Consider the following 27683-nt stretch of genomic DNA (forward strand, 5'->3'; position numbering starts at 1 on the left):
AAATGAACAAGGTTCCTCTGTATTTGATTTCTTGTTGGCAATAGAATTTCTGGTTAACTGAAAATATCAAGCCAACAGACTGAAGCTTCATGAGTAGTACTGTTAGTTTATTGGGTCGCATGTGGGGTTTTCAGCCTGTTTCCTTTTTGCTCCAGACATTGAAGAGTGCTGAAGTCCAAGAGCAATGGCTAACAGACCTCCATTACTGTTTCAACATATATCTTGCCACACATCCACCGGGACCCGGTGCTATTAGCACAGAATATTGAAGAGATGAACATTGTACATCTGCTTTGAAGCGTTTACTTCCATTTAATTCTGAATGGAAAATGTTGGAACAATGTTTGTTATAAACATTTTTTAAGTGGAACTTAAATAAAAAAAATTTCATAAAATCTGTTTGTACTACATTACTTTGGTCTTGAAGCAAGAAAGTAACATTGCAGTGGAAGTAGTTTAGGGAAGACTGTTGACTGCAGGAGAGAATATGCTGAGGACAGTCCCAGCTGTTGAAGTGAAAATATTAAATGCTGTCACTGTGGAGAGCATCTCCTTTGTTTATTGGATTCTTGTATTGACTCCAGTCATTTTCCATTATTTATACTAACATTTAAAAGATTTCATTGTGTAATAGTCCACCTTAAAAAGCATGAGTAATATTTTTGTATTGTATAACAGTATTTTGGATATTTATTGAATATAAAAAATAGTAATGTAGTAAAGAATAAAGTCAGAGTAATAAAATACAATATGCTTAGGACAAAAGTAAGGAAAAAAGGAACATGTTACATACATATTTTTTCTTAAAAAACATGTCCACCAAAGTCATGCCCTTGTCTGCCTTTCATTTCACTTGAGAAGTCAATGGCAACACTCCAGCTCACGTCAGTGGGAGAAGAAGGCCCCATGGTATGCATGGCAATATAAAAAAAAATTATGACTATTTCACTAACAAAGACATTTCCTTTGGTTTGAGGGGAGAGAGTGAAGTGGTGAAATCCTGGCCCCACTGACTTTTATAGGGCCAGCCTTTCACCCTAGAAACTTAACAGTTAACATGGTCCTTTCTTTCAGTCACAATTTCTACCAGTACGTTAGCATCGAACAGTGAGCTCAAACACAATGTTTCTTTCTCTTCAGTGATGAATCAGAGCGTACAGGTTGCTGTTGAGCAGATGCACTCATTCCTAGTGGAGGCTATACTTTCTGCTCTGCATAGATTTTGAGGTACTTATTACAGGTAATTTCAAGCTTTTGGTACTCTGAATTTGGGGTGAAATGAGACACAGTGACAAAATAGTTAACCCTTTGCTCTGCACACCTAGCTTGTGATTAGAGCAGTTTGGAAAAAATGATTTCAGTCCCTCAGGAAATGCCAATACTTTGGCATTTGCTTTCATCCCAAAAAGTAAAATCAAATTTTTGTGGGATGAAAAGTTCTGAGTAACTTTGACTTGGAAATATTGAAACAAAAACTTTCAACATTTTTTGACTAAATAAAAAATTGACCATTTCAGCCACAATGAAATTGACGAAGGGCAGCCATCTAAAAGGACGTAAACACAAAGTATGGAGAGACATTGGTTAGGATATTCCCGAGGGGGTACGCTATGGTAATGAACAAAGAATTTTAATATGTAGCAATACTAGGAATTTTCACTTCATAGCAGAGTGTGGAATAATCTCAAAGGAAAAGGTGGGAGCCATATTAGTTCACCCCCCTTTAAAATTAAGAATAAATATGTGGATTGCATTGAGAAACTGGCTGTTTCATAGATCTGGATATTAACTGGGTGATAGGAGGGGAGGTTGGGTTTCTAATTTAGAGGGAATTTCAGCTCCCTAATTTTTAATCTAAGTGTAGAACTAGCCCTTGTTTTATGCTTTTTACCTAGAGAAAACTACTTGCTTGTATTGTTTCCCAGGAAGATTTATTTTAGCTTTCATAAATCAGAAGTGCTGTGATAGGGTTGGAGAAGAGAGAGAAGGCAATACTGTACATGTTCATTATATAAAGTTTTTTTTCAAACCCCAAACGTGGCTGAACGTACGGCTGTAATTAACACTCAAAACATGTTTACAGATAATTTTGATAAATTCTGTAAATTGCTAATTCCAGCCCACTTCTCAACTTTACAAAATTTCAAATGTCATCATGTCAGTAAATAAATTACTTTTTAATTCTACATTTCATTGGTACACGAAATGAGTTCAACTCCTTGGAAGTCTGGTTTGGCATTACAGCACCGAGATAATACAAGAACGGAAAATACCTGTGTTAGCTTAATATTTTGTATACTTTTTTCAATTACAAAAAAGATTTCATACATCCCTGTAGAACCGGGGAGTAGTCTTTAAATTGTTCTCAGGTTCCCTATTACTACTTCTCAGCTTTGCTTAATGCTTGGGTCTTTTGGTTTTTGACTTTGCAGCAGTGGTTGGTCTCATGTTGTATGAAAACTGCTTCAGTTTCCCTTCATTCTCCAGCAGATGAACATACTGCAGGTTGCTTACTGTAAAAACAAAAAATGTTGTGAGTTCTGTGGGGTAATACAGATTTTTTTCAAAGAAAAGCTGCAGTCTGCTGTGGATCCTAGCCTTCACGTCTGCATAAATTATGAATACTTTGTTATGTAAATGAGGCCATTTAACAGAACTGTCCAAAGTTTCATCAGCACACCAAATAGAAAACCCTTCTTGACAACTCCGCTTGAGTCCATGGTTCTGTTTTGCTCTATCACAAGCTGGGGAGGCAGGCACGTTCATTACTGCGCTTCATGTAAACAGAATTTTCAAAAGTACTTAAGTGACTTAGGCACCTACATCTCTTTGACTGACTTTGCTCTAGCTAATTATTGAAACGTTTACAGGTGACAGGCATATCACTGATAACAGCTGGTTTGTTGAAATTAACCAGGCAAGGGCAAGATACTTTGTTTAGTATTGTTTGTGGGAGCTTGACGATTTACAAACCTTTCATTTGAAAACAAAACAAGGACTTCTCACAGCGTGCAAGCACCTGTTCTAGGCTTGCTCAGTTTTGAACTCCAAGAGCGGAATCCATCTTGACCCCTGCAGAACCTGCTTCCGAAGTCGGGAATTCCAAACTCCCGACAGTTTTTCTATCATATGTACAAAATATTATATATCTGACAAACAGTGGTGTGGTTTTTTTACCTAGTTCATGATGCAACATGTAAATAACTTGCCTGCCACAAGATGGTATAAAGAATAAAAGTGCCAAGATTGTGATAAAAAGACAGCCATTTGCAATCAGTTATTTTAAACAAATACTTCCTGGTTGCAGTTATTTGTCAAAGATGGTCTGGGGTGGCAGGGGAACTGTGCTTTCTCTCCCCGTCCCCATGGGCTAAAATAGGGTTTTCAAAACATCCAGCAAGTTCAGTTTTTATCCTTTGCCATGTTCTCCCTCCACCCATCTTGTGGAGCAGCGGCTGTGCTTCCTTCCAGGGCTTTGCCGCTGTACCACACCTGGGGCGTAAGCTGCCTCCCATCAATACCTTTTTTTTGTCCCCATCCCAAAATGTTCAGCCTGCGTACGCCAGTGAGGATGTTAAACTAGTTTGGTGCCAGTCTCCAGTTGGCAGATTTGTCACCGTACACTTTTTCACAAGGCACAAGAATGTTTGTTAGTGCCAATATTCTTCTCCTTCCCAGCTGTTCCCTTCTCAGAGAAATGAATCAAACTTGAGTCCATTTTGACCTACGCTAGACAACTACGTCAAAAATACTGTTTCTGGCATTAGCCGCTGACAGCTCTGAACTTTTCCAACAAACTTAATGTCATGCATGAAGGGCGTCAGATGGAAAACACGTGACTGTCTTTAAGACAGGGCTAAAGTTCGCTAAGCTCCTGTTAGGTGAATGAAAGTAGGTACTGTTCTAGAGGCACCGGGCAAAGTGCCTATCACTATCCTACTTGTCACCAAGTTATGAAAGGTAAAGTCCACTCGAAGCTGCAAAAGAAAGCCTTTCTAGTTCATAAAAGACAAGAGCAGAGAGATTTGTTGCCCCTAAAACCGAAGAACTAATCAAAACACTATTTGAGTTTTAAAATCTATCTTCAGCAGTTCCATGACTCAGTATGCAAAGGTAGCAGATGAAACACCTTTCTGGTAGCTTTCGAGGCTATACTGAGAATGACCAGAGGTGTTCTCTTAAATAGTGCAAGAAAGAGTGTCGGTTTGTCTCTCGTGAGACAGAAATGTCTCTACCATTATAATGTAACTCCAAGGGCAGCGCTGCTTTAAGACTCCCCTGTGACTTGAGAGAGTTCTAAACGAGCCGGAGAGCACCAAGAAAAGGGCCTAGGAACATTTTTAGTTTTCTTTCATTATTGTCCTAACACCAAATATTTTAAATCAAGGAGTCCGCTTTTTAGCTATGCATGGTCTTGATTTTTGAGCCACAGCTGGTATGACTAGAGAGGACCGCTCTGGCCATTCAAACTGACCCTCTGATTTTGCAAAACTAATGACTGCATCACCCCTGCTACCATTGGTCTAAGCAGTTGCTGAATAACTGCAGACTAGTGCTTTAACACCTGTTCTCTTAGTCCGGTCCACTGTTCGCTGATTGAGCTCGTTGAGAATTTGTTCCCAGATTCTATTCTCATCTCGTTCCTCCTTAGCCATTGCTCCCTGTCCTGCCATCTCTTAAGAAATTCCTTTCTTTTGTGATCTTGAAGCTAATTACAAACTGTGCTCAGCATCTCCCTCTTTTCTGGTAAACAGGTTAGCTCCCTTTTCTCTGGCCTCATGTCTTACCTTCCAGTCATGATGGCATTTTGTTGCAGTTCTGTGCATTTAGCTCTAATTCATCTAAATCCTTGCTCAGCCCTGGAAACCAGACCTGCACACAGTATTTCACGCAGAGAACAGAGATAAGTCTTCATTAGCAACACCCAGAAATGTCAGCATGGCTTCTGGTAGCAGTGAGATCTACAACTGTAACTCTTACCTAATAACACCTAGCTTTCATGTGGTGCTTTACAGAGGATATCATGGTCCCCATTTTACAGATGGGTAAACTGAGGCACACGCAGTTGAAGTGACTTACCCAAAGTCACTCAGAAGGCCTGTGGCAGAGCCAGGAATAGAACAGAGGTCCCTTGATCTTAGTTCAATTCATGTGGCCAATGTGTCCACATCCAATGGGCAGTTTTAGCAGGAAGGCCAAGGACTGAATGAATAGGAATAGGAACTACCCTCTCCCACAGAAGCAGGCCTAGGTCTGGGTAAAGTACTGCAGAGAACAATCCTATGCTGCCAAGGGCCTGACCTAATCTAGCATTAAAACGGACAGACAATAGTGTGCCTAACAGCTGGTGCGCACCTCTGTCATCAAAAGCAATCCACTGCCCATCTTAGGTTAGCGTATTGCTACGGGAGCAGGGCTGCATAATTTTCAGTTTCATTAAAACCAATTGTTGAAATACAGTTTTTCAGGAGTCTCGGTAACTCCTGAAATCAGGAAAATGGCAGGGCAAAGGGTATTGGCATTTTTTCTCTCTGTAACACTGAGTATACGAGAAAACGTCAGGTATAATTCTTCCTTTACTGAGCAGGGTCCCTTAACACTCCTGTTGTTCTCCCTGAGTCCTGGATGCCTTTCAGTGGCAGATCTGGGCTAATGGCTACTTATGAGAACTAACCTGGAAAGGCTGAATAGCTCCCAATGTAATGGAAAGTGGTGAGAGGCCACTCGGTACATGGGGAAAGGGACTGGGCATGGCTACTTTCCCCTCCATCTCTCACCCTGCCCAGCTGCCTTGAGTGCTGTATGTAGCAAGGCTACTCCCAAATGCAGACGGCTGACGTGAAAGGGATTTTAGGGCTCACATTTCAGCCTTTTAAGTAAGGTTAACACTTAGTGCAGTTCAACTCTGCAGAGTGATTCTAACAATGGCATTGTGGGCTCTGTGATCCCCAGATCAAACGTGTTTCATCTACCGAAACGGTAAGCAACTTGGGGCAGCCACAGTCTGGCGCCTAGCAGAGAGGGATCCTAGGCTCTACTGCAATACAAATAGTAGTAAAAACATTTTTCTGCAGATTCAACATGGGATCTGAGTCAAGCTGGATTCTTTCCATCTTCTGCACTCCTGCCGGTAACAGATTGTTACATGTGTGCAGCTCCAGTGCCCTCCGTCTCTATTCTCCATTCCCCATCTGGAATAACTCCTGCCCTCAGTGGCTCTGCACAGGTGTAACTGATTAGAACGTAACAAGCAATTCTGTAGCTGATGCACAAGGAGGAACAGAATCCAGCTCACTTTGGGAGCTGTGCTGGCTCTGCAGGAGATAGGAGTAAAAAGAAGAAGAACGTGTTTTTATCACTGCAATCCGCAGCCAGGGGAGTGAATGCGCTCAGCACACAGATCTAGGGAGGAAGAAGATTCAATTTTTACATAGCACTTTTCAGCATAGAACAGTGGTGGGAAAGGCATCTTGGGGAGCAGGAATGGAAAGAGGGCCACGGTAATTAAAAATGAAGAGTAAAGATAAAAATCCCGCCCCCTCCCCCAATCCATCAATTACTCCCAAACACCGTCGGGAAACTACATCTAAACATAACCTGTGAGTGTGCAGAGTGTATGGCTTCTAGCTGTGGACCATTAAGAGCTGGTGTACAAATGTGACCTAACTGAAAAGGGACAAGCAGCCTGCATCCCCAGCGAGGGTGTGGAGTAATCAGTTCTTGGTAACACGGGCTGTGCTGTGCGGCAATGAGGCTGAAGGCAGAAGGCTGCTTTTCAGAATGCCAGAGGAATTCACCCATAACCTACTTGCTACTAGAGTGTGACTCGGTAGTAGAAAGAAAAAAAGAAGAAAAAGTGCTTTCACCTTCACCACCTGTGTAACTGTCTCTCCCCCCCCCGCCCCACCCCCCGAACACTTCCCCTCAACGCATAACATCGCAGCGACAGGGATTTTAAAAATGTTTTTCTGCAGGAAGATACCAGCCAAGCATCACTGGGAGCTGGTTCACAGATATGACATCATAAAAAAGGTCTAACCAGCAAGCCAGAGTGTATCTGGGCAGTATGGTCAGATGTGGGTATCTGTGTCCACGAGCACGTGTATGCAATTGTACTTGTCTACGGTAATTTATGTTCACAAATTCTCAGTGTGTGTAGAAATGTCGTATCTGTGCTTCCACATGGCCACCATGTGCTGGTAAATTAAGTGTGCACAAATATGTGTATACAAATGCACACAGGTGAGTTTAAACATCTCCCCTTCTCTGTAAACAGCCACCATGTAATAGGGTTTTTCCTACTCTCATTTCTTTGAGCATATCTTGTTAAACAAACAAGTTAATATAAAAGAAAAAATTAAAAAATAATACTCAAAAGTCCAAAAGGAGTGACCGAACACGGAACCCCAGCTCTTTGGGTGCTAGCTGTCTAGGCACAATGATACCTTAGACTGGATGTTCACTTGGTTACCTCATTTTTTAGTTTTATTATTATTACTATAGTTTTGTTTCCCTCATTTTCCTTTCATACTCAAGCCATCTAAAACTAACTATAACATTTTAAATTCCAGAAATGCTTCCAAAGCTTCACTAAGGCAGCACCCTTACCTGAGATCATGTGCACATCAGAAAGCTTATGCTTTGAAGAAGGTCTTGCTGGATGGCAAACTTTTCCTTCTTGAGAACGCCCTTTAAGAAACAAACGTGCATACTTTTACAAATTCACACCCAGGTGTGCTTATGTACAGTTATAGACCATTTCAATGTCAACTGCAGCACTCTCTTAATTTTAAACACAAAGACTTACATTAAAATAATCTTATCATAAAGAGTCTCATAAAACATTTATGATGGAAAATTGTTAGGGCTGTCAATCGATTAAAAATGTATCATGCGATTACTCACACTGTTAAATAATAGAATACCATTCATTTAAATATTTTTGGATGTTTTCTACATTTTCAAATATATTGATTTCAATTACAACACAGAATACGAAGTGTGCAGTGCTCACTTTATATTTATTTTTTATTAAAAATATTTGCACTGTAAAAAACACAAGAAATAGTATTTTTCAATTCACCTAATACAAGTATTGTAGTGCAATCTCTTTATCATGAAAGTTGAACTTACAAATGTAGAATTATGTACAGAAAAATAACTGCATTCAAAAATAAAACAATGTAAAAGAGCCCACAAGTCCACTCAGTCCTACTTCTTGTTCAGCCAATTGCTCAGATAAACATGTTTCAGAGTAACAGCCGTGTTAGTCTGTATTCGTAAAAAGAAAAGGAGTACTTGTGGCACCTTAGAGACTAACCAGTTTATTTGAGCATGAGCTTTCGTGAGCTACAGCTCACTTCATCGGATGCATAGCATATCGTGGAAACTGCAGAAGACATTATATACACACAGAGACCATGAAACAAAACTTCCTCCCACCTCACTCCCCCGCTGGCAACAGCTTATCTAAAGTGATCCTCAAGTAGAGCCATTTCCAGCACAAATCCAGGTTTTCTCACCCTTCCCCCCCCCCCCCACACACACACATACAAATTCACTCTCCTGCTGGCAACAGCCCATCCCCCTTTGAAACCCCTCTTTATAATGCGCATGATAATCATGATAATCATGCGCATTATAAAGAGGGGTTTCAAAGGGGGATGGGCTGTTGCCAGCAGGAGAGTGAATTTGTGTGTGTGTGTGTGGGGGGGGGGGGGAAGGGTGAGAAAACCTGGATTTGTGCTGGAAATGGCTCTACTTGAGGATCACTTTAGATAAGCTGTTGCCAGCGGGGGAGTGAGGTGGGAGGAAGTTTTGTTTCATGGTCTCTGTGTGTATATAATGTCTTCTGCAGTTTCCACGATATGCTATGCATCCGATGAAGTGAGCTGTAGCTCACGAAAGCTCATGCTCAAATAAACTGGTTAGTCTCTAAGGTGCCACAAGTACTCCTCTTCAGATAAACATGTTTGTTTACATTTACAGGAGGTAATGCTGCCTGCTTCTTGTTTACAATATAACCTGAAAATGAGAACAGGCGTTCGCATGGCACTGTTGTAGCCAGTGTTGCGAGATATTTACATGCCAGATGCGCTAAAGATTCCTATGTCCCTTCATGCTTCAACCACCATTCCAGAGGACGTGCTTCCATGCCAATGACAGGTTCTTCTCAATAATGATGCAAAGCAGTGCGGACTGACATATGTTTATTTTCATCATTTGAGTCAGATGCCACCAGCAGAAGGTTGATGATTGGTTGGTGGTGGTGGTTCAGGTTCTGTAGTTTCCACATCGGAGTGTTGCTCTTTTAAGACTTCTGAAAGCATATGTCACACCTCCTCCCTCTCAGATATTGGAGGGCCCTTCAGATTCTTAAACCTTGGGTCGAGTGCTGTAGCTATCTTTAGATATCTCACAAAGGTACCTTCTTAGTGTTTTGTCAAATCTGCAGAGAAAGTGTTCTTAAAAAGAACAATGTGCTGGGTCTTCATCCCAGATTGCTATAACATGAAATATATGGCAGAATGTGGGTAAAACAGAGCAGTCATACAATTCTCCCCCAAGGAGTTCAGTCACAAATGTAATTAATGCATTATTTTTTTAACGAGCATGATCAGCATGGAAGCATGTCCTCTGGAATGGTGGCCAAAGCATAAAGGGGCATACAAATGTTTAGCACATCTGGCACGTAAATACCTTGCAATGCCAGCTACGAAAGTGCTATGCAAACTCCTGTTCTCACTTTCAGGTGACACTGTAAATTAGAAGTGGGTAGCATTATCTCCCGTAAATGCAAACAAACTTGTTTGTCTTAGCAACTGGCTGAACACAAAGTAGGACTAAGTGGGTTTGTAGGCTCTAAAGTTTTACATTGTTTTGTTTTTGAGTTTAGTTAATGTAACAGAAAAATCTACTTTTGTAAGCTGCACTTTCATGATAAAGGATTGCACTACAGTACTTGTATGAGGTGAATTAAAAAATACTATTTGTCATTTTTACAGTGCAAATATTTGTAATCAAACATAATAATATAAAGTGAGCATTGTACATTTTGTATTCTGTATTGTAATTGAAATCAATATATTTGAAAATGGAGAAAAACATCCAAAAATATATAATAAATTTCCATTGGTATTCTATTGTTTAACAGTGCAATTAAAACTGTGATTAATCGCGATTAACTAAAAAAAAATTGTGATTAAAAAAATTAATCACATGAGTTAACTGCTAGTAATTGACACCGCTAAAAATTGTTAATATGATCCATATTGGAATTTCAAGTAACTTCGGTACATTCTGTAGTTTCTACACAAAATGTGGTTAAATAAGTATATTTCCTTTTCAAGTTTTCCACAGTGTTTGGTTGAATAATTATCAGAGTAAACCTGCATTCAACTCTGTGTTAGAAATGCTGAGTATGTGTACTTTAAAAATGAGCAGATAAGTAATATCACCTCCCAATCACCACATTCACCCCAAATTCAGGTCTGGTGAAATAGAAATATGGGAGATGTCTGTCTGTCTGAGGGACACCTGTCCTGGAGTAATGATATGCAGTGACCCATACTGTTTTAAAGTTAAAAAATCAGGTTTAGAAATGTTTTGCTTCTAAAAGTATCCAAACTGCTTCCCCCTCCCCCCCCCCCCCCCCCCCCCCCCGACTTGGATTTATCTGTGTATTTAAAAAAAAAAAAAAAAAAAAGGATTTCTAACTCTGGTGCTGCAAAGTCCTTAGTAACTCGGGAAGTATTAAATCTATAGCAGACTCCAAAATCTAGGAAAATTGTGAGTTATGAAAGCATCAGCAACGAAACACTTAAATTCTGAAACTTTAAATTGCCACAACAGAATTACCGTATATCTGCTTAAGGATGGATTGCTTGCTTGTTTTTATGGCTGAGTTGCTTTTATTTATAGATTTCAGGTTTTTACATGAAGACACTGATTTCAGAGGGCCATGGTTCAGCTGTTTCTTCCAAGCGACCTGGATGAAAAAAGCAGCTGTCTCTTGTCTCCATTTGTCTTCATCTTCTTTGCACTGCCGCTCAGCACTAAAAAGCTGGACCAACTTCTGTCTTAGCTGGTAACTGGAGAGAAGAGAAGAGCACTTGTTTTAGATGACCTGTTTTAACTTCAGTGTTTTACATGGATCAGTTCACATGGTGGATTACATGAGTAACTGGGAAAACAAAATTCCCACTGATGTGACAACTCATTTGGATGAGGAATGTTTGCTTAGCAGACAGAATAAGACCTGGGTTCAATTCCAGATGTGACCATTAATTTCACACAATTACTAAAGCAGACAACGACCATGGGTATCAAAAGTTACGCTGGAATTTCAAACTATCTGCAGCCAAAATAATAAATAATGTACCAAAAAATCACCCAAAGTGAGGACAATATTAAGAACAAAACTACGTGTGGTGTAATCTATCAATAATACTACCTCTGTGTTCACTGCATTCACAACTGAATGTAGTGGCATAAACTTTTCTGGTGCATTCTCATGCATATTTGCAAATTAGGGACACAGTATAGGGGAAGATACGGGCTGAGTCTATTTCCTCTTTCTACACAGAACTTGAGAAGCTCTAAGGCCTGATTCTTCACTGCCTTGCAGCTTGTGCCGTCATTTATACCTGAGCAATGTGGATGTAAAATGCTACCAACCAGAATAACAGTATTATGCACCCAGAGTTCTTCGTACTTCTAAAGGACTCTCAGTCCCTTCCCTGGTTTCTCCAATCTCTTAGTTCTCCCTAAATGTTTCACTCCATCTTTCTTCCAGTCTCTCTCCTAGCCTTACCACTGCAGCTGTGATGTGTCACTGACAGTTCACAAACATCCCTTCATATCCTCAGGACGTGGTCTGAGTCCCTCCCCTTCATTTGGCTAATAACACTTGCACAGAAGAGCTACATTTTTCCTTGCCTCAGATGTTAGTAATCTGTGCTGTACTTGTATTTTATACTAGAGAATAAACTGACTGGCCCAAGAATCCACTCTAAATCTTCCTGCTATGACTTTTCCCCAGGTTAACAGTAACTTATTAATTATGACGGCATTTGATGCTATGGGATATAAGATGATGTCATTGGTGTTTGGCTGCTCTTCTGAAGTGAGTCAGTGAAATCCATCTAGTTTCCACACCCCCATGAATCACTATCACACCTGTTGTTCATTGAGATCCATGCTGGAAGCCTCCACAGTGAAGAAAAGGAAGGAACGGATGCGAATGGACACAAATCCCATCTCACCTGGGAAGTAATGGCAGCCTTACACTGCTGCTGCCCAGGCTGTACCAGCTCTTTGACATTTGGTTTCTAGCACCTTTTACAACAAGTTTGAAAGTAAAACAAACTAATGCAACAGAACCAGAAGCAAAATCATCACCGGAATGTGCTATAAGCCATCGGACCAGAAGGCGCATGAGACAGTGGACTGGATGGCTCAAGTGATTGTTAATGAGATCTAGAGCCTTTTACCGCTACAACAGGTTGTCTATTCAAGTCCAGGTGACCAAAAGTTACCAGCAGCTGTGCTTTTTCAGTGGCCTGTGTGAAATGAGCTGGTGCTCTCAGGTATGCCTATCACAAAACCCACTACCATCCCTACCCATGGCTGAAGCGGAGGCACAAAGGACTGAATATACAGGAAATCGGAACTACCCTCTCTTCCCCTGTGAGGTTGCCCGCCCATGCCAGATTGGTTTTGCGAATAGACACCACAAGTTTCCAGGGCTGTTATTCTGACACTTTTCACAAGTTCTACATTCATTTAAAAAAAGCTGACAGAGAGCTGATGAAAAGCAAAGGCTAGTACCGACATGAGGATTTAACTATTCAAAACAGAGCAACGCTATAATGGTTAAGTCAAGAAGCAAGTAAACAAACATTTCTGTGGATTTGTTGCAGGCCTTCTTCCAGAGACAAGGAAGTGTTATCCATGTATGTGTTAAGTAACCTGAGCTTAGTCATAACAGTAGGCCATTACAGGAAAAAACCTGTACACTGCTGGATAACGAATGACTGTTGCTATTAATTTAGTCTACAAAATGTATGTAAAGACGAATGCAGAAAAAAACACTGGGTAACCGTTTAATAGCTGAGTGGAAAGGGATGTTAAACTGTACTCTGTGTTCGACAATTACTCCTGTATTAAGTGCTGCAGATATTTACTGATATATAAATCAAATGGTCACATGGACATTATATCCCGTCATTGCTATCAAAGACCTCAGAGAACCTTCTGGTAGTTTTTGGAGACACACAAATATTGCAGGGAACCAAAGGGGAGGTGAACCTATGTAGCTGTGCTTCAGCTTATGTGCAAATATTCCACAAAAATGTGTCTATCTGGTTCTGAGGCAAAAAAGAAGGGAAGCAGGGGGTTAAATTTAAAAAAAAAACCCGCACAGTGCTGCGCTAACAAAAATTCAAAGCTCAGTCAGCACACTAGGTGCATATACCATGACTCTGAAGTGTATGTGTAGCAGGAATGAAAATGCTAGCAGTCTATGTGCTCAGGTTTATGGGTAAGGAGGCTTTGAACTTAAGAAAGTTGTAAGTAAAGTTAAAGATTTGTCTGAAAATAACAGACTGAAGTGCCTGATGCCAGCTGGAGATTTACAGTGACAGCAACCAAAAGATTTCCAGCTTTTGTCAATTCATTGTGGGCCCAAGAGAGTGCCACCAGCTTCAATGCACCAGACAAGGGAGCGAGGCGGACACAGGAACTGCAAGCCTCGGTGAGCAGGATAAGCAATTAACCTTTGGCAGGCCAGATGCCTTAACAGACACTTTTGGGGACTAAATTTGTGAAGTTTGTGGACTGTGGGAATTGAAACATTTTTCTGGAAAAGGGAAATTTAACGTGCATCACAGAAATATAAGTTACTAGCATGATGTCAGTCCAGAATGCTGAAGGGATGAGCTTGGTTGTATCTCAAACTGTTTTACATTTTTAATAAATATGGTAAATTGACTCTGCAAAACTTACAGTGAGAGTCAAGTCTATTTAATCTCCTAGTTTAGTGGTTGGTGGAGTCAAAGAACTCAGGTACATACTGTCATATAGCTTCATTAAAGTAAGTTCATACCTTTCTTGACAGGTTTCAGAGGGGTAGCCATGTTAGTCTGTATCAGCAAAAACAATGAGGAGTCCTTGTGGCACCTTAGAGACTAATGAATTTATTTGGGCCCAAATAAATTTGTTAGTCTCTAAGGTGCCACAAGGACTCCTCGTTGTTTTTACCTTTCCGGACACTCTTTACAGGCACACAAATCTTTTACATAAAGTGGAGGGCTACAGAAATAGTGCACTAATCACAAAAGCACAATCCACAGTCATTCTGCACTTGCTTAGCCTGTTGTTGAACTGCTCCTTGCTGCTGTCAATTTGCCCTGTGTATGGCTTCATAAGCCAGGGCATTGAGGGATAGGTGGGGTCTCCCAGGATCACAATCGGCATTTCGACTTCCCGTACAGTGATCTTCTGCTTTGGGAAGAAAGTCCCTGCTTGAACAGGCCAGTGTTCCGAAAGATGCATGCATCATGCACCTTTCTGGACCAGCCTGAGTTAATGTCTGTGAAACGCCCACGGTGATCCACAAGCCATTGAAAGACGGCATCAAATGCGGACGGAAGTACAGGAATTGCTGGGATGCGAAGCAATGCATCACGCGGCACTGGGACTGGACCTCCTCCACCTTCCCACAAGTCTTAGTGGCAAAAGAGGAAGAGGTGCTCTGTGGGATAGCTGCCCAGAATGCACCGCTCCAAATAGCGCTGCAAGTGCCCCAAGTGTGAACATGCTCTTGCACAAGCAGCTGTCAGCGTGAACACACAACAGCAGATTCCCTTCTGCGCTCTCTGAGCGGCGCTGTAACTGCCAGAGCTGTACCTTTGCCAGTATAGACGTGTCCTGAGACTGAGGGAAAGGATTTCAGCTAGTCAGATTGCTGGAGCATGGGGTGAGAGAGACTTTTGCTTTGAATTTACTGAGCTTGTTAATTAGGTATTAGCTGGCTTTCACCTTTTATTTTATTTTAATTCTTACTTGTATGCCTCATTACTTGTAATCAATTAAAATCTTTTATTTTCTGCAGTTAATAAACTTGTTTTATTGTTTCATCTAAACCAGTGTGTTTGGATTGAAGTGTTTGGGAAACTTCATTTAGAATAACAGGGTTTGTGCATATCATTTTCTATTAATAAAATAATGGACTTTATATGAGCTTGTGTTGTCCAGGAGAGGGCTGGGCAGTACAAGACGCACCTTTCTGATGGAAGTCTGGGACTCGGAATTCGCTGGTGTTGCTCTGCAGTGTAATTCAAGAGTGGCTGGCCACAGCACTCAGACCGTATAGCTGGGAGTAATTTACATGCTGGAGGCTGTGTGTGAGCATACCAGGAGTGATTGGTCTCACAGTGAAGCAGTGTAAAAGGCTGGAGAATTGAGGGGACACAGCTGTTCAATAGTCCAGATTATGTCCTGGGTAATGTCTAGAGCCCTACCAAGTTCACTGTCCATTTTGGTCAATTTTACCATCTTAGGATTTTAAAAATCATAAATTTCATGATTTCAGATATTTAAATCTGAAATTTCGTGGAGTTGTAACTGAAGGGTTCACGGCCCAAAAAGGGCGGGGGAGGTTGCAAGATTATTGTAGGTGTTCATGGTATTGCCACCCTTACTTCTGTGCTGCTGCAGGCGGCAGTGCTGCCTTCATAGTGGGATGGCCGATGGCTGAAGAGCAGCAGCTGCTGGCCAGGAGCCCAGCTCTGAAGACAGCGCCACCAGCAGCAGCAGTGCAGAAGTAAGGATGGCATGGTACAGTATTGCTGTCCTCGCTTCTGTGCTGCTGCCTTCAGAGCTGGGCCCTTGGCCAGCAACCGCCATTCTCTGGCCACCCATTGCCACTCTTACTTCTGCGCTGCTGCTGGGGTACTGCCTTTGGAGCTGGGGTGCCTGGCCAGCATCCGCAGCCTTTCGGCCACCCAGCTCTAAAGGCAGGGCAGAAGTAAGGGTGGCAATACCACGACCTCCTACAATAACCTTGCAATCTCCCCCATGGCCCCTTGTGGGTCGGGGTCCCGCAGTTTGAGAAATGCTGGTCTTCCCTGTGAAATCTGTATAGTACAGGGTAAAAGTACACAAAAGACCAGATTTCATGGTGGAGACCAGATTTCACGGTCCGTGACACATTTTTCATGGCCATGAATTTGGTAGGGCCCTAGTAATGTCACATGCAGAGACCGGGAGTGTATTTTTTTTTTCCATTGAGTACTTTTTCTATTATTAATTAGTGACTTTTATCCCATATTGCTTTACATACTACTGAATATATAAGTTTAACTTTCCCAAATATTATACAAACTATATACAGGAATCAGTGCATCTACATCTTGGGGGAAACATGCTGATTTTTTGATGCACTATCCTAGAACAGAAAGTGACATATAACATTCAATCAAAACTTCAGCGAGAATTTAGATAGTAGGCAATGTAATTACCCAAGTTGGAATTTGCTTCAGGCCTCAGGTTTTATATTCCAATTTTTCTGAAAATTGCCATGGGATCCTTGCTCATCAAAAATGGTCAGAACCTACTTTTTGTGTGTTAAATAAAAGAAAGCATTTCCAGCAGCACAGCGCCCCCTAAAACCTTGTTGGGACATTAATTCAGTACTAAGTGGAAGAAGTGCTCCCTATTGAATCAATACAATACTACCACATACTTTCAGCTGTGTTGTCCTTGATGTCTCCTATCCCAGTAGTGAGCCACCCCATCTCTGTTTAGCTTGTGATAGGTCATAGGGGCACAGCACACACAGGACACGTTGCATATCAATTTTTTTTCCCTAAAACATTTAACTGTTGGTTCCGGCAAGAAAAAATAGGTCTAAGGATAGCTATTACCATCGCTGAGGAATTTATGAAATGCACTGTGGGAATTTGGGGGTCACTGCTCTGAGCACCATAATAAGAAACTCTGGGTCATCCATCCTTTGTTATAAAAAAAAAAGCACAATGTTTTACAAATAGATGAGGAGGAAAAATCTTAGTGGGAACTACTGCAGAATCCCCGCGGCACAACAAGAAGAGCTAAAGGCAGACAGTGTAGATAGGGTTGGGAAATGAAATGATTCTTTGTCTCACCGTTCACCAGACCGAGTAAAGGAAACATGCCAGAAACAGTCAAAGTTTCCTGGAAACAGAAGATGACAAATATATGAACATAAGGGAGACACCACAAAGAAAATGAGAAAAATTAGAGAGAAACCCCAGCATTAATTAAAAACACCACAGAGCAGGCCTGGAACTTCTCTCTGCAATAGGAGTGTACCCAGAGAAGGTAAAGTGACTCCCATATTCCAACAGCAATTAAAAGATTAACTGGAAATATACAGGCCTATAAATCTAACCTTGTATTGGAAAAGATTTCAGGGGCATTAACAAGAGGCAGAACAGGAGCACTGATGCAGATTGGTTAGAGTCAGTGTGACTGTTGAAATGGTCATATTTGAAGGTTAGGAATATAAGAATTGCCAGATCAGACCATGGCCCATCTGTTCTGTATCTTGTCTGTAGTAGTGGCCAGTAGCAGATGTTTCAGAGAAAGGTGAGAGCTCCTTATATTGCAACTAGTTAATCATACAATGTTACAGGTGAAACATCGCTTCCCAACCTCTACCGGTAACAAGCTTGTTTGCCTTTGTATATTTTTCTTAGCTTGTTTACCTGCAAATTATTCATCTACCAAACACTCCCTTAACACAATCTTGTTCAATTGTCTCATGTGTTCTTGTTGCAGTGAACACCACAGATAGACTAGAGCAGTGGTAGTCAATTATTATTTGTCAAGGTCCAAATTTCTTGGTCAAGGTATTTTCTTGGTCTTGGTCAAGGTCCAGACCCGCATCCAGCTCCCCTCCCCTAACCACCCAACTGCGCTCCCCGATTGCCTGCCAGCTCTCCACCTGCCCTGCTCAGAGAGTAGGGTAACCTTATTTCCATAAACTGAAAACAGGATGCATGGGGCTGGCCTGAACCACCCAGCATTGCTGTTTTCCCCCCACCAAATATTTCTGTGCCCCCAATTGAGCCAAGCAGCAGAGATGGGGGCGGGTAGAAGAGGAACGGGTATGGGCTAGGATCTGGGCAGCAAAGCAGGGTGTGTGTGTGTGAGTACTTCTGAGTTCGGAGCCAGGAGGTGAAGCCATTGGACTATGATCCAGCTAGCCATGCAATGCCCCTTTGGGGGCTGGGAAAGCAGAGGGGCAGGAAGGGGACTCCGGGTAACAGGAGGGACCAAGGAGACTTCAGATAGCAGCCCTGGGGAGAGCTGGGATGTGGCAGAAGCAGGTGACTGCAGGTGGACTGGGGAGGGAACAGGCCACTTGGGGCAGGGGGCTGGAAAGAGCTCCAAGGACTGACCTCAAAAGACAGGCCCATCCCTGTGCTGCTGCTGATGGTGCTGAGGTTGCACAAGCAGTCGCCCAGAGAGACACTGTGCCCCACATCCTAGCCCAGCTGCTGGCCCCCTGCAGTGGGGGAGGGTCTCTGCTGGGAAACAGGCACGGCTCCAGCCCCGGCTCAGCTTCAGCCCGTGCTAGGATCACCACCTTTGAAATGCAAAAAAACCCGCCCCCCCCCCAAGTCAAGCCGATCACAACCCCAATCCCCAACCACAAGGCTACTCCGCAACTCTCCCCGCTTTATCAGCCACTTATAGTATCTAGAGAGAGAAAACATATAGATAAGATTGATAACATTGCACATCTCCTCACTCTCATGTGACTCAAACCCTCTCTCACACACACGCAGTGCACTTCTGCACTGGTGGGCAGACAGCCACTGAATTTTCAACAATTTTGATCTATTATCGCTTAAACTGCAGAAGTGGGAACACTGCAGCATCTTTAGCTGGACACAGAAAGTTTTAACAGTAGCTATCCCAGTGTATTGTGACAAAAATGCAAATCTTTAGACCCATGGTAAAAAAAACCTGGCATATTAAATTATTTTTAGGGCAACTGGCAAATCCATAAAAAAACTGGCCAGGCTGGATCAAATATCGGCCATGTGGTAGCTCTAGCCCATGTGGTCACTGAAAAGTGTCTAGTGGTCCGGATTTGGCTCGCAGTCCTCTACTGACTACCCCTGGATTAGAGACTCATATGCACTGCAGAGATTTCTCTATTGCATTATCCACTGATGCTGTCTGGTGTGCTGCAGAAGGGAGAACAGAGCCAAAGCTCCACCCATTGCCCACAAATGGGGGATGCAGTGGTTCTGTGAAACCATTGCCACTCCCACGCTGTGAGCGGCAGTAACAGTAGCCAGTGCAAGATGGTAAGGGGGTGTCTATGCTTCCTTACTAGCTTGCATGGCTACACAAGCTAGGTCACGATCAGTCCTGTAAGCCTTACTGTACAAAGCAGCATGCTCAGTCACCCTATCAGTTCAGGACTGCTCTCTCTCTCTCCCTCGCAACCCTTATCCACACTTCTGCATGATTAAGCCCAATGGGCGAAATAAATGTCCATCATACTGTAAATGTAGCCTGTATATCTATGTGATGCTGTATGATTGAAATATGACCATCTATATCATTAATATTGCCACTGTTAGACAACTGCAACAAATCTTGTACAAAGTATGTCATGTAAGGTGTCAATGGAAAAGTTATGATTTGCTAAATAAGATTATCCTAAATCCATGTATCATCACTGTATCTGAAGTTATGAATATTGCTCTATATATCTTTATCCCAAATGTGTTTGGTCCTGGGGTAACACCCACCTGGTAAAATCTACATTTGAGAGCCCATCAAAGGCAATTAACACTCACAGTGGGCCATAGAAGAAGCTCCTCATGCCTGTTGAGCCTTCCTGTGGATGCCCCAGCCAGGTGGCTAATGACTAAGGCTCCGTGTTTGTCACAGACATTGCGGAAATCACGGATTTCGTGACTTTCTGCGACCTCTGTGACTTCTGCAGGGGCCGGTGTGACTGACCACAGAGCCGCCCAAGCCGCTGCCTTGGGGACAGCCACACTGGCCGCTGTTGGAGTGGCTCTGCAGCCAGCCGCTCGGACGGTGCTGCAGCCAGCTGCTGCCCCGGCAGCCCCAGGCATCTAGTCCCCGGGACTGGCCAAGCAACAGCCGACGTGGCTGGCCCTGGGGACCGCCGGAGCAGCAGCTGGCCCTTCGGCTTCCCCAACTCATGGTGGCTGGAGCAACCGCTGGTCCTCTGGGGCCTCCCTTCCCGTCCTGGTGATGGCCGGATCAGCAACAGGTCCCCCAAGGGCTCTCCCCACCCCAGCGGCGGTCAGAGCAGCAGCGGGCCCACTGGGACTTCCCTCCCACCCAAGTGGTGGTCAGAGCAGCAGTGGGTCCCCCGGAATTTCTGTCCCCCCTCACCAGCAGTCGGAGCAGCAGCAAGCCCCCAGGGCTCACCCCCCTGGTGGTGGCAGGAGCGGCCGTGGGCCCCCTGGGGCTCCCACCAGCAGCTAGTGCTGCAGGCGCCCCAGGGCTCCTCCCAAGGTGGTGGCAGGAGTGGCAGTGGTCCCTCTGCAGCTGGTGCAGCGGGCTCCCCCCTGGCAGGAGGCTTCCCCCCCACGGTACTACCAGGTTATTTATGGTATAAGTCATGGACAGGTCATGGGCCATGATTTTTTGTTTCTTGCTTGTGACCTGTCCATGACTTTTACTAAAAATACTAGTGATTAAACCATAGCCTTAGTAATGGCTGCCCCTGTGAGTCATCAAAGCATGTAATGACATGTGATATGCTCATGTGACCCTGGACTCCATCTTGGGCCTCTACTTTTCCACAAACTGAGGCTGTGGGCTTTGTGTTTGAAACAGAAAATTTCCAGGCACTTGGGCAAAGGGTATAAAAGACACTGGAAACATCTCCATCTTGCCTCTTTCATGCTCTGATTCTCTGGACTATGGACTTACAACTAAAAGGAGCATTCCAATCTATGGACTGATGACCTTTCAATCTTTTGGAAGTTACCAGAGACTTTACAAGCCAGCAGTTTATTTAATCACTGCTACAAACCTGAAAAAGAACTGTGCAATGATTTTATGTATATGATCTATTAACCATTTTAACTCTCTTCTTCTTTTCTCTTATGAATAAACCTTTAGATTTTACTTACTAAAGGATCAGCAGCAGTGTGATTATTGGATAAGATCTGAGTTATATATTGACCTGGGTATGTGGCCGATCTCTTGAGATCAGAAGAACCCTTTTGTTTGATGAAACTGGCTTTCAATAACCACTCATCATAAAGCCTACTGTCTGAGTGGTGAAATAAAGGCTGGAATGCTTAAGAAGACTGCATTTTTGAATTCTTGTTAACTAGTGTGGTGAGACAGAAGTTTATTTTGGTTACTGGCTTGGTACATATTTAAGGATAGTATAACCACCAGTTTGGGGTGAGTCTGCCATATTTCTCAGCAGTTTGTCACCGTGCCTCAGTGGTCACAGCTGAGAATGCCAAATTCAGGACAATCTATAAAACTTTTGTTTTATTTAATTTTAAAAGGAAATTAACACTTTTTAGAGTAAGGTATACAGAGACTTGGAAAGATTAGATTATTGGTATACGTTAGCAATTATAGTTTTCTGTCTTCACACAAAAAATGAAGAAGTAACATTCCACTCAAAAATTTAGAAAGGAGGAATTAAAAATGTATGATATCCTGCATTTGCAGATAATTGGCTTACTCTCTTTCTGTCAATTTTTAGAATTAGAAATTAAATATTAAGAAACATGATCAAATATTTTATTTCTGAATCTATTATTAATCTCAATTTTTTACAGTCATATGGGACAGATTCTGCCACAGTTACTCCCACTGAATAGTACCTTACTCCATGAGTAATATTGTCAGTGACTTGGGATTCTACTGGTGCATTTAGCAAGGGTCTTCCACTAGGATCTGATGGGCATACATCACATAATAAGTTCTCTGCACTTGTGAGGATAAGATAGGGTTGTGGGGAGATCAAGCATTGGTAGACCTCAGTCCTTCCTGTCCTCCTTCTCCTCTATGTAACAATAATTCCCATTGAGTAGAGTTACAACTAGAGTTTCCAGTATTGGCTGCCAAGTACATCTAAGCTGCCAAACACCTTGCTATTTGGACCCTATTTAATAATCAGAGGTCAGTGTGGAATTGCACATGAGCTGGCAGGAGGTGGTGGTAGCAGAAGTGGCAAAAATCTTTGCTAGATAAGTAGTTTAAACTGCTGCATGGGGGATAAATTTCGGGCATTTGTTTTCTGTGAAGTAATAGCCATGTTCTACACAAAATGTTTATATTTTAACTAGCTATTAAAAGTCATTACTCTCCTTGCATTCTTTATGAACTGACTTAATGACTCCTGGCCAGTAGCACACATTTCTACTTATTTAGTGATAGAGAATTAAATCCCTGATTTATCACTATAAATGTTATAGGGAAAGGGGCGAAATAGAGAAAGCAAGTTCCCAAAGAACTCTGACTGTGTTTTATCTCACTGTATCTCTCTCTCCCCTATCTTTTGTAACAATCTTACCTTCTCCATGTCCTCTGAATAACAGTAGCAGCATAGTTCTTCTTCCGAAATAGCTCTTTTCTTGTTCTTTCCTTTTCTATTATCTGCATACGGATCTCTACTGGGATAAGTTCAATATTCATACTCTGACATGTGAGATGGGAACATAATTGATCATCTGCATTCTTGGACCCCGTTATATCTGTTTTTTCCAAGTTCAGACTGTCATTAAAAATAGTATGTGCGGCTGGATCACTTGGCACAGGTCTTGTAGTTCCTGCTTTGATAGACAGTAAAGGGCAGGTCTTTTTTGCTAATTCATTATTTGCCACATTGTTAATTTGTACTACAGCATGTGAACTGTCATTTCTGATGTTTACAAATCTCATTTTTGCACTTCCGGGTCTACTGGAGCCAGCTGGGGAACATCTCTCACTGTTTAACTCTTTATTTCTTGCTTTCAGCGTGCGTGGTTTGCCTTTTGATAGAGTTTCACACTGCCTTGAATTCCTTGAGTTTCCATCAGTGCAGTTAATATTCTGCAAGCGCCCTATTGTTCCTTCACAATGGCTTCTGTTGCCAGCTATAGATTGACTTTGATCTGCTAATTTCTCCCCAGCACTGGCTGTGTTACAACAAGGGATGTGCTTTTCATTGCCATGTGCTAAGCCTTTCTCGCTTGCAGTCTGCTCCTTGTGCTTTTCACCATACCACTCTGTAGCCGCCACAACTTGATGGTTAGCTTCAACTTTGGCTCCATCATTTTCTTTACCACAATGGAAATGGACACAAGCTGTCTTGCTTTTGGTATGTTTTCTGGATAATTCTTTAGAGAGATAAATGAAAAATCAATGTTACAATCATTAATACTGCAAAAATGAGCTTATTTTTCTGATTAATTTTTTGCATAATAACCATTATGTGGCACACTGACATTTAGAAATATGGAAAAAGAAAGTGAATGAGCAGGAAGTATTAGAGGGGAAAAACATCCACGGAATAAAAGGAACCAAACTTCTTTATTTGGTTACTCTGTGAACATTTAATTGATTTCTCTTACGGACACAAAATTTGAATCAGATACCTAGGCTACCTCCCACTGAGAATTAATGTTCAACGGTTTTGATGTATTGGCCTTCCTTGTGAAAATGGTATGGTATGGTACCATTCCAATGTATGGTAATGGAACACCCAATCCTATTTACACACTTGCTTGCTCCACTGAATAAAGTACAGCAGAGTACCACCACTCCTAGCATGTCTAAGAAGTTTTTGATGTAGTCATGATGTATTCCGTCATATAATGAAAATCCCGCTCTGTATACTTAGTGTAATCCCCTGCCACAGATAGCCCAGACCGCTCTATGACGGGTTTCCCCCTGGGCCGCCACCTGGAACCGGAGTACCACTCAGCCCTCTGATCCACCAGCCTGGGCTCCCTTTCACACTGTGCTGCTGTGACAAGCTGCAAATACCTCCAGCCTGCACTTTCACCAGCATTCATACAAGTAGGGACACAGCCAGTTGCAGTTACATGCAGGCTGTCTAACCACCAGTCTCCCAGCCTAGGACCCCAGAGCAGTACTGTCCTCCAGGCCTGGTCAAATCTGGCCAGTATATGGGTTTAATATCCGGTCCGCCTCTCCCTCAATGTGAAGAGGACCATGCACACTTGTGGTAACCAAGCTGAGAGTTCCCCCAGACACCTTAGTCAACAGCACACTGGTTCGTATTAAAACAGAAAATAAATTTAATACCTTCAAAAAGATAGATTTTAAGTGATTATAAGTGATAGCAAACAGATCAAAGCAGATTACTGAGTAAATAAACAAAAACACAAACTGAGCGTAACATATTAGATAGGTTGGAGATGAATTAGCAAATTCTCACCCTGAGTGATAAACAGGCTGGCAGATTCTTAAGGCACAGCAAGCTGCCTTTGCTCTGCAGCTTGGGTTTCCCAGGTTTTAATACACAGGCTAGAAATCCCTTTAGCTTGGGACCATCACTTCCTCCCGTTCAGCCTTTGTCCCTCAGGTGTTTCCAGGTGTGTTGTTGTAGGGAGAGTGAGGTACCATCATGATGTCATTTTCCCCTTTTATATCTTCTTCCCACTTGCTGGAAAGCTCTTTTGCTGTGACCTGGGTCAAACAGTTCCCATTGTGTAGAGCTGTATATGAGAGATTTCTATTGTACACAGTTCCTGGGGTAACCCTTGTGCTTATGTTCATTTCCTCAATAAGACATTAATATTGTTTGGCCTTTTTACTGTTGTACCTGAAAGGCTGTTTGGGGTGTTTTCAACCTCACAACATCAATCCAATGAGATATTAATGTCTCGCAGACCAAGACTTTTAGAATGATACCTCACCAGGCATACTTTGTACAAAACATATCCTAATTACATGACAGTGGTGAATACTGGGGTGCCAGGGTGAAACACACTCAATTTCTAGATCCCTGCTCCAACATCCTAAATCAAACTACAAAAGTCCCACTTTTCCTCTGCTGTAAATTTTCTCTTTCCTATTTTCAGGTCCAGGCTGGGACAGCATGTCACCTGTGACAACAGCTTCTAAACATTCTGGTGATAATGGCTTGGAAGTGGGACTGGAGCACAAAATGAAAATCCCTCAGACTGTTTGCTTTGGCTGCAATGCAGAATTTGCTTAGTAAGGAGCCCCAAGGGAGAACAGAGAAAAAGCTAGAGCACAGAAAGGAGTCAATACAGCATGCAGACAGAGCTAATGGACAAGACAAGAGAGAGAAAAAAATACATTTGTTATTATTGTGTGTTTGATAAAATACAATCACAGGAGAGCCATAGAAAATGCTTAGGTTATACAGTCCAGTAAAGCACATAAAAACCCATTGGGCTAAATTCATCCCTGACGTAACTCCTTTAACTTCAGTGGAGAAGTCAGAGATCTATTGTCTGGATAAGAGGTTACAGCATATTACCATTTGGTTTACAGGTAGGAAACAAGGGATTATTGTTCATAGTCTTTCAGATTGGGAAGACTTGTCAAAGGGGTAGCTCAGGGTTTGGTACATACTGAGACTGTTATTATTCTTACTAATCTATCTGAACACGATTGCCATGTAGGCAAATAGCCCAGTGTGCTCCAGGGTGTATATTTTTTTAATTCAGTTATAGGAATGGGGGAGGGAAATTTTTGTATTCTTGGAATATATTCTTGGAATATACAAAGTGTGTTTTCCAGTTCACAGCAATATCAGCATCTGTGCATCATTTTATGCTAATCAGACTTAATGTACTATGGTTTTTCTTCTTTAACCAAAAAAAAAGTGGGAAAAAGAGGATTTTCCTAATTTGCATCTATACATTTATCTCCTAAAAAGATCAAAATAGGATGGTTCTATGAACATAATATGACTGTGACTAAAGACATTATCCTGCTCCCAGTGAAGTCACAGGCAAAACTCCCACCAACATCAATATGAGCAGGAATGGGCTAATACTAAGTATACAAGTAGCACATTTCCAGTATTGTCAGAACAATATCTCTGATTCCCCAACAGATTCATTCCTATCTTGATAAGGAAAAGTGAGACAACCCTTTAAAAATAGAATCCATCATATTGAAATCTCTGGGTGACCTGCTGTTTGCATCATGAGTATAATAGATAGAACCTGAATTGAAGTCAACCATGACTCACTATTATGGTTAAAAATAATTTGCTATAGAACTTTCAGTGATTAGGCAAGTAACTAAGAGGAGAAGGAATTGAAAATGGTCAAATTCAAAACAAAATGGGGAAAAACAAAATGGTTCTACAAGCTATAGACCATATATAAGAATGAAGTGAGCTTTTTCTGAGTAGGGAAACCAGGAGATAATGACTGGCGAGTACACCCTGGCATGTGAAGAGTGGTCTGTAAAATTCTCTCTGCTCTGAGAACTAACAGGCATTTCTGCTGCTTCACATGAGAGAGAGAGTGAAGACCGGAAATAGGACTACCTGAGTGAAGAGCAGAGTGAAGACAGGAGCCTTTAACAAACGTTTCTTTTATTTTAATTTTTATATATTAATAGCAGGTGCAAAAAAGCAACTTATAATCACTATGCTGGAGTTCCTTCCAAAGTGCCAGATTCAGTCATTTATTTTGGACCAAATCCTATGCAGATCCTTTTTAAAAGGCAGATGGCTTTCTGTTGGGAAGCAAGAACTTGATACTCGAGAAGGCGAAATCTTGGACCTCACTGCACTTAATGGATTTTTGTCAGAGTAAAGACTACAGGATCTGCCCCTTAAGACTAAATCCTGCATTCCCAATTTGGTACTTATTCAGGTAAAACTTTGAGATCTATGAGAGTTTAGCCCAAATAAGAACTGATTATGGGCTTCAGAGTTTGACTCTTATTGCATCTAGTTCTCTGGCATCCCAACCTCTCCAAGCTCATCATCAGAAGCAAGCTCCACACAGACCAGGGCACACCAATACAAAGCATCACCAGACTCTGCCCAAACAACAGATGGAAAAACTGCAGACATATCTCCACTGCTACAATGATCAACACCCCCCACAACACACCTTTCAAGATCCATGGTTACTACACATGCCTATCGCAACACATGGTGTACCTCATCCAAGGTACTAAATGCCCCAATAGCAACTATGTAGGTGAAATCGGACAATCATTATGCTCTCAGATGAACTCACACAGGAAAAAGATAGAAGACAAAAACACTCTATTACCTGTGGGTGAACCTTTTTCACTAAATGATCAGTCTCTACATATCTGATCTGCCAGTCCTCATCCTCAAAGGAAACCTGCACAACACTTTCAAAAGATGAGCCTGGGAGCTTAAATTCATAACTTTGCTAGATACTAAAATCATGGACACTGGAATTATGGAAGAGAGACACTGCATTTATGGTTTATTACAACAATCTATAACCCACTAACAAACCCCACCCCTCAGCAGCTTTTTTCCCTCCCCTCCCTTTCTTTCCTCCCTAAGATTGGAGTGGTGCTAATGGGCCACAACACTTTGAAATATGTGTTAACTACTTATGCTAAACAATCTGTTCCACATTGTATTTATCTGTGACACTCTGATTGAGTTTCCCGGACCTGAAGAAGAGCTCTCTGAA

The 27683-nt window shown here is 42.1% G+C and overlaps 2 protein-coding genes across 10 annotated transcripts in view; one reads left to right on the plus strand and one right to left on the minus strand.

The window, feature by feature from the left end:
* Positions 1-828, plus strand: part of TEX10 (testis expressed 10) — a 122190-nt gene extending 121362 nt beyond the window's left edge. For all 5 annotated transcript variants that reach the window (XM_037893422.2, XM_037893425.2, XM_037893424.2 and 2 more), the window contains exon 15: positions 156-828. In XM_037893422.2, coding sequence (XP_037749350.2) covers positions 156-269 — 114 coding nt within the window. In that variant the 3' untranslated portion in view covers positions 270-828. The remainder of the gene's footprint in view (positions 1-155) is intronic.
* Positions 677-27683, minus strand: part of INVS (inversin) — a 212542-nt gene continuing 185535 nt past the window's right edge. For all 5 annotated transcript variants that reach the window (XM_037893419.2, XM_037893418.2, XM_043540330.1 and 2 more), the window contains 4 exons: positions 22583-23387; positions 10858-11090; positions 7609-7689; positions 677-2513 (listed from right to left, as the gene is read on the minus strand). In XM_037893419.2, the coding sequence (XP_037749347.1) occupies positions 2398-2513; positions 7609-7689; positions 10858-11090; positions 22583-23387 (1235 nt within the window). In that variant the 3' untranslated portion in view covers positions 677-2397. The remainder of the gene's footprint in view (positions 2514-7608; positions 7690-10857; positions 11091-22582; positions 23388-27683) is intronic.

Source organism: Chelonia mydas, chromosome 2, assembly GCF_015237465.2.
Source record: "Chelonia mydas isolate rCheMyd1 chromosome 2, rCheMyd1.pri.v2, whole genome shotgun sequence".
NCBI classification, from domain to species: domain Eukaryota; kingdom Metazoa; phylum Chordata; order Testudines; family Cheloniidae; genus Chelonia; species Chelonia mydas.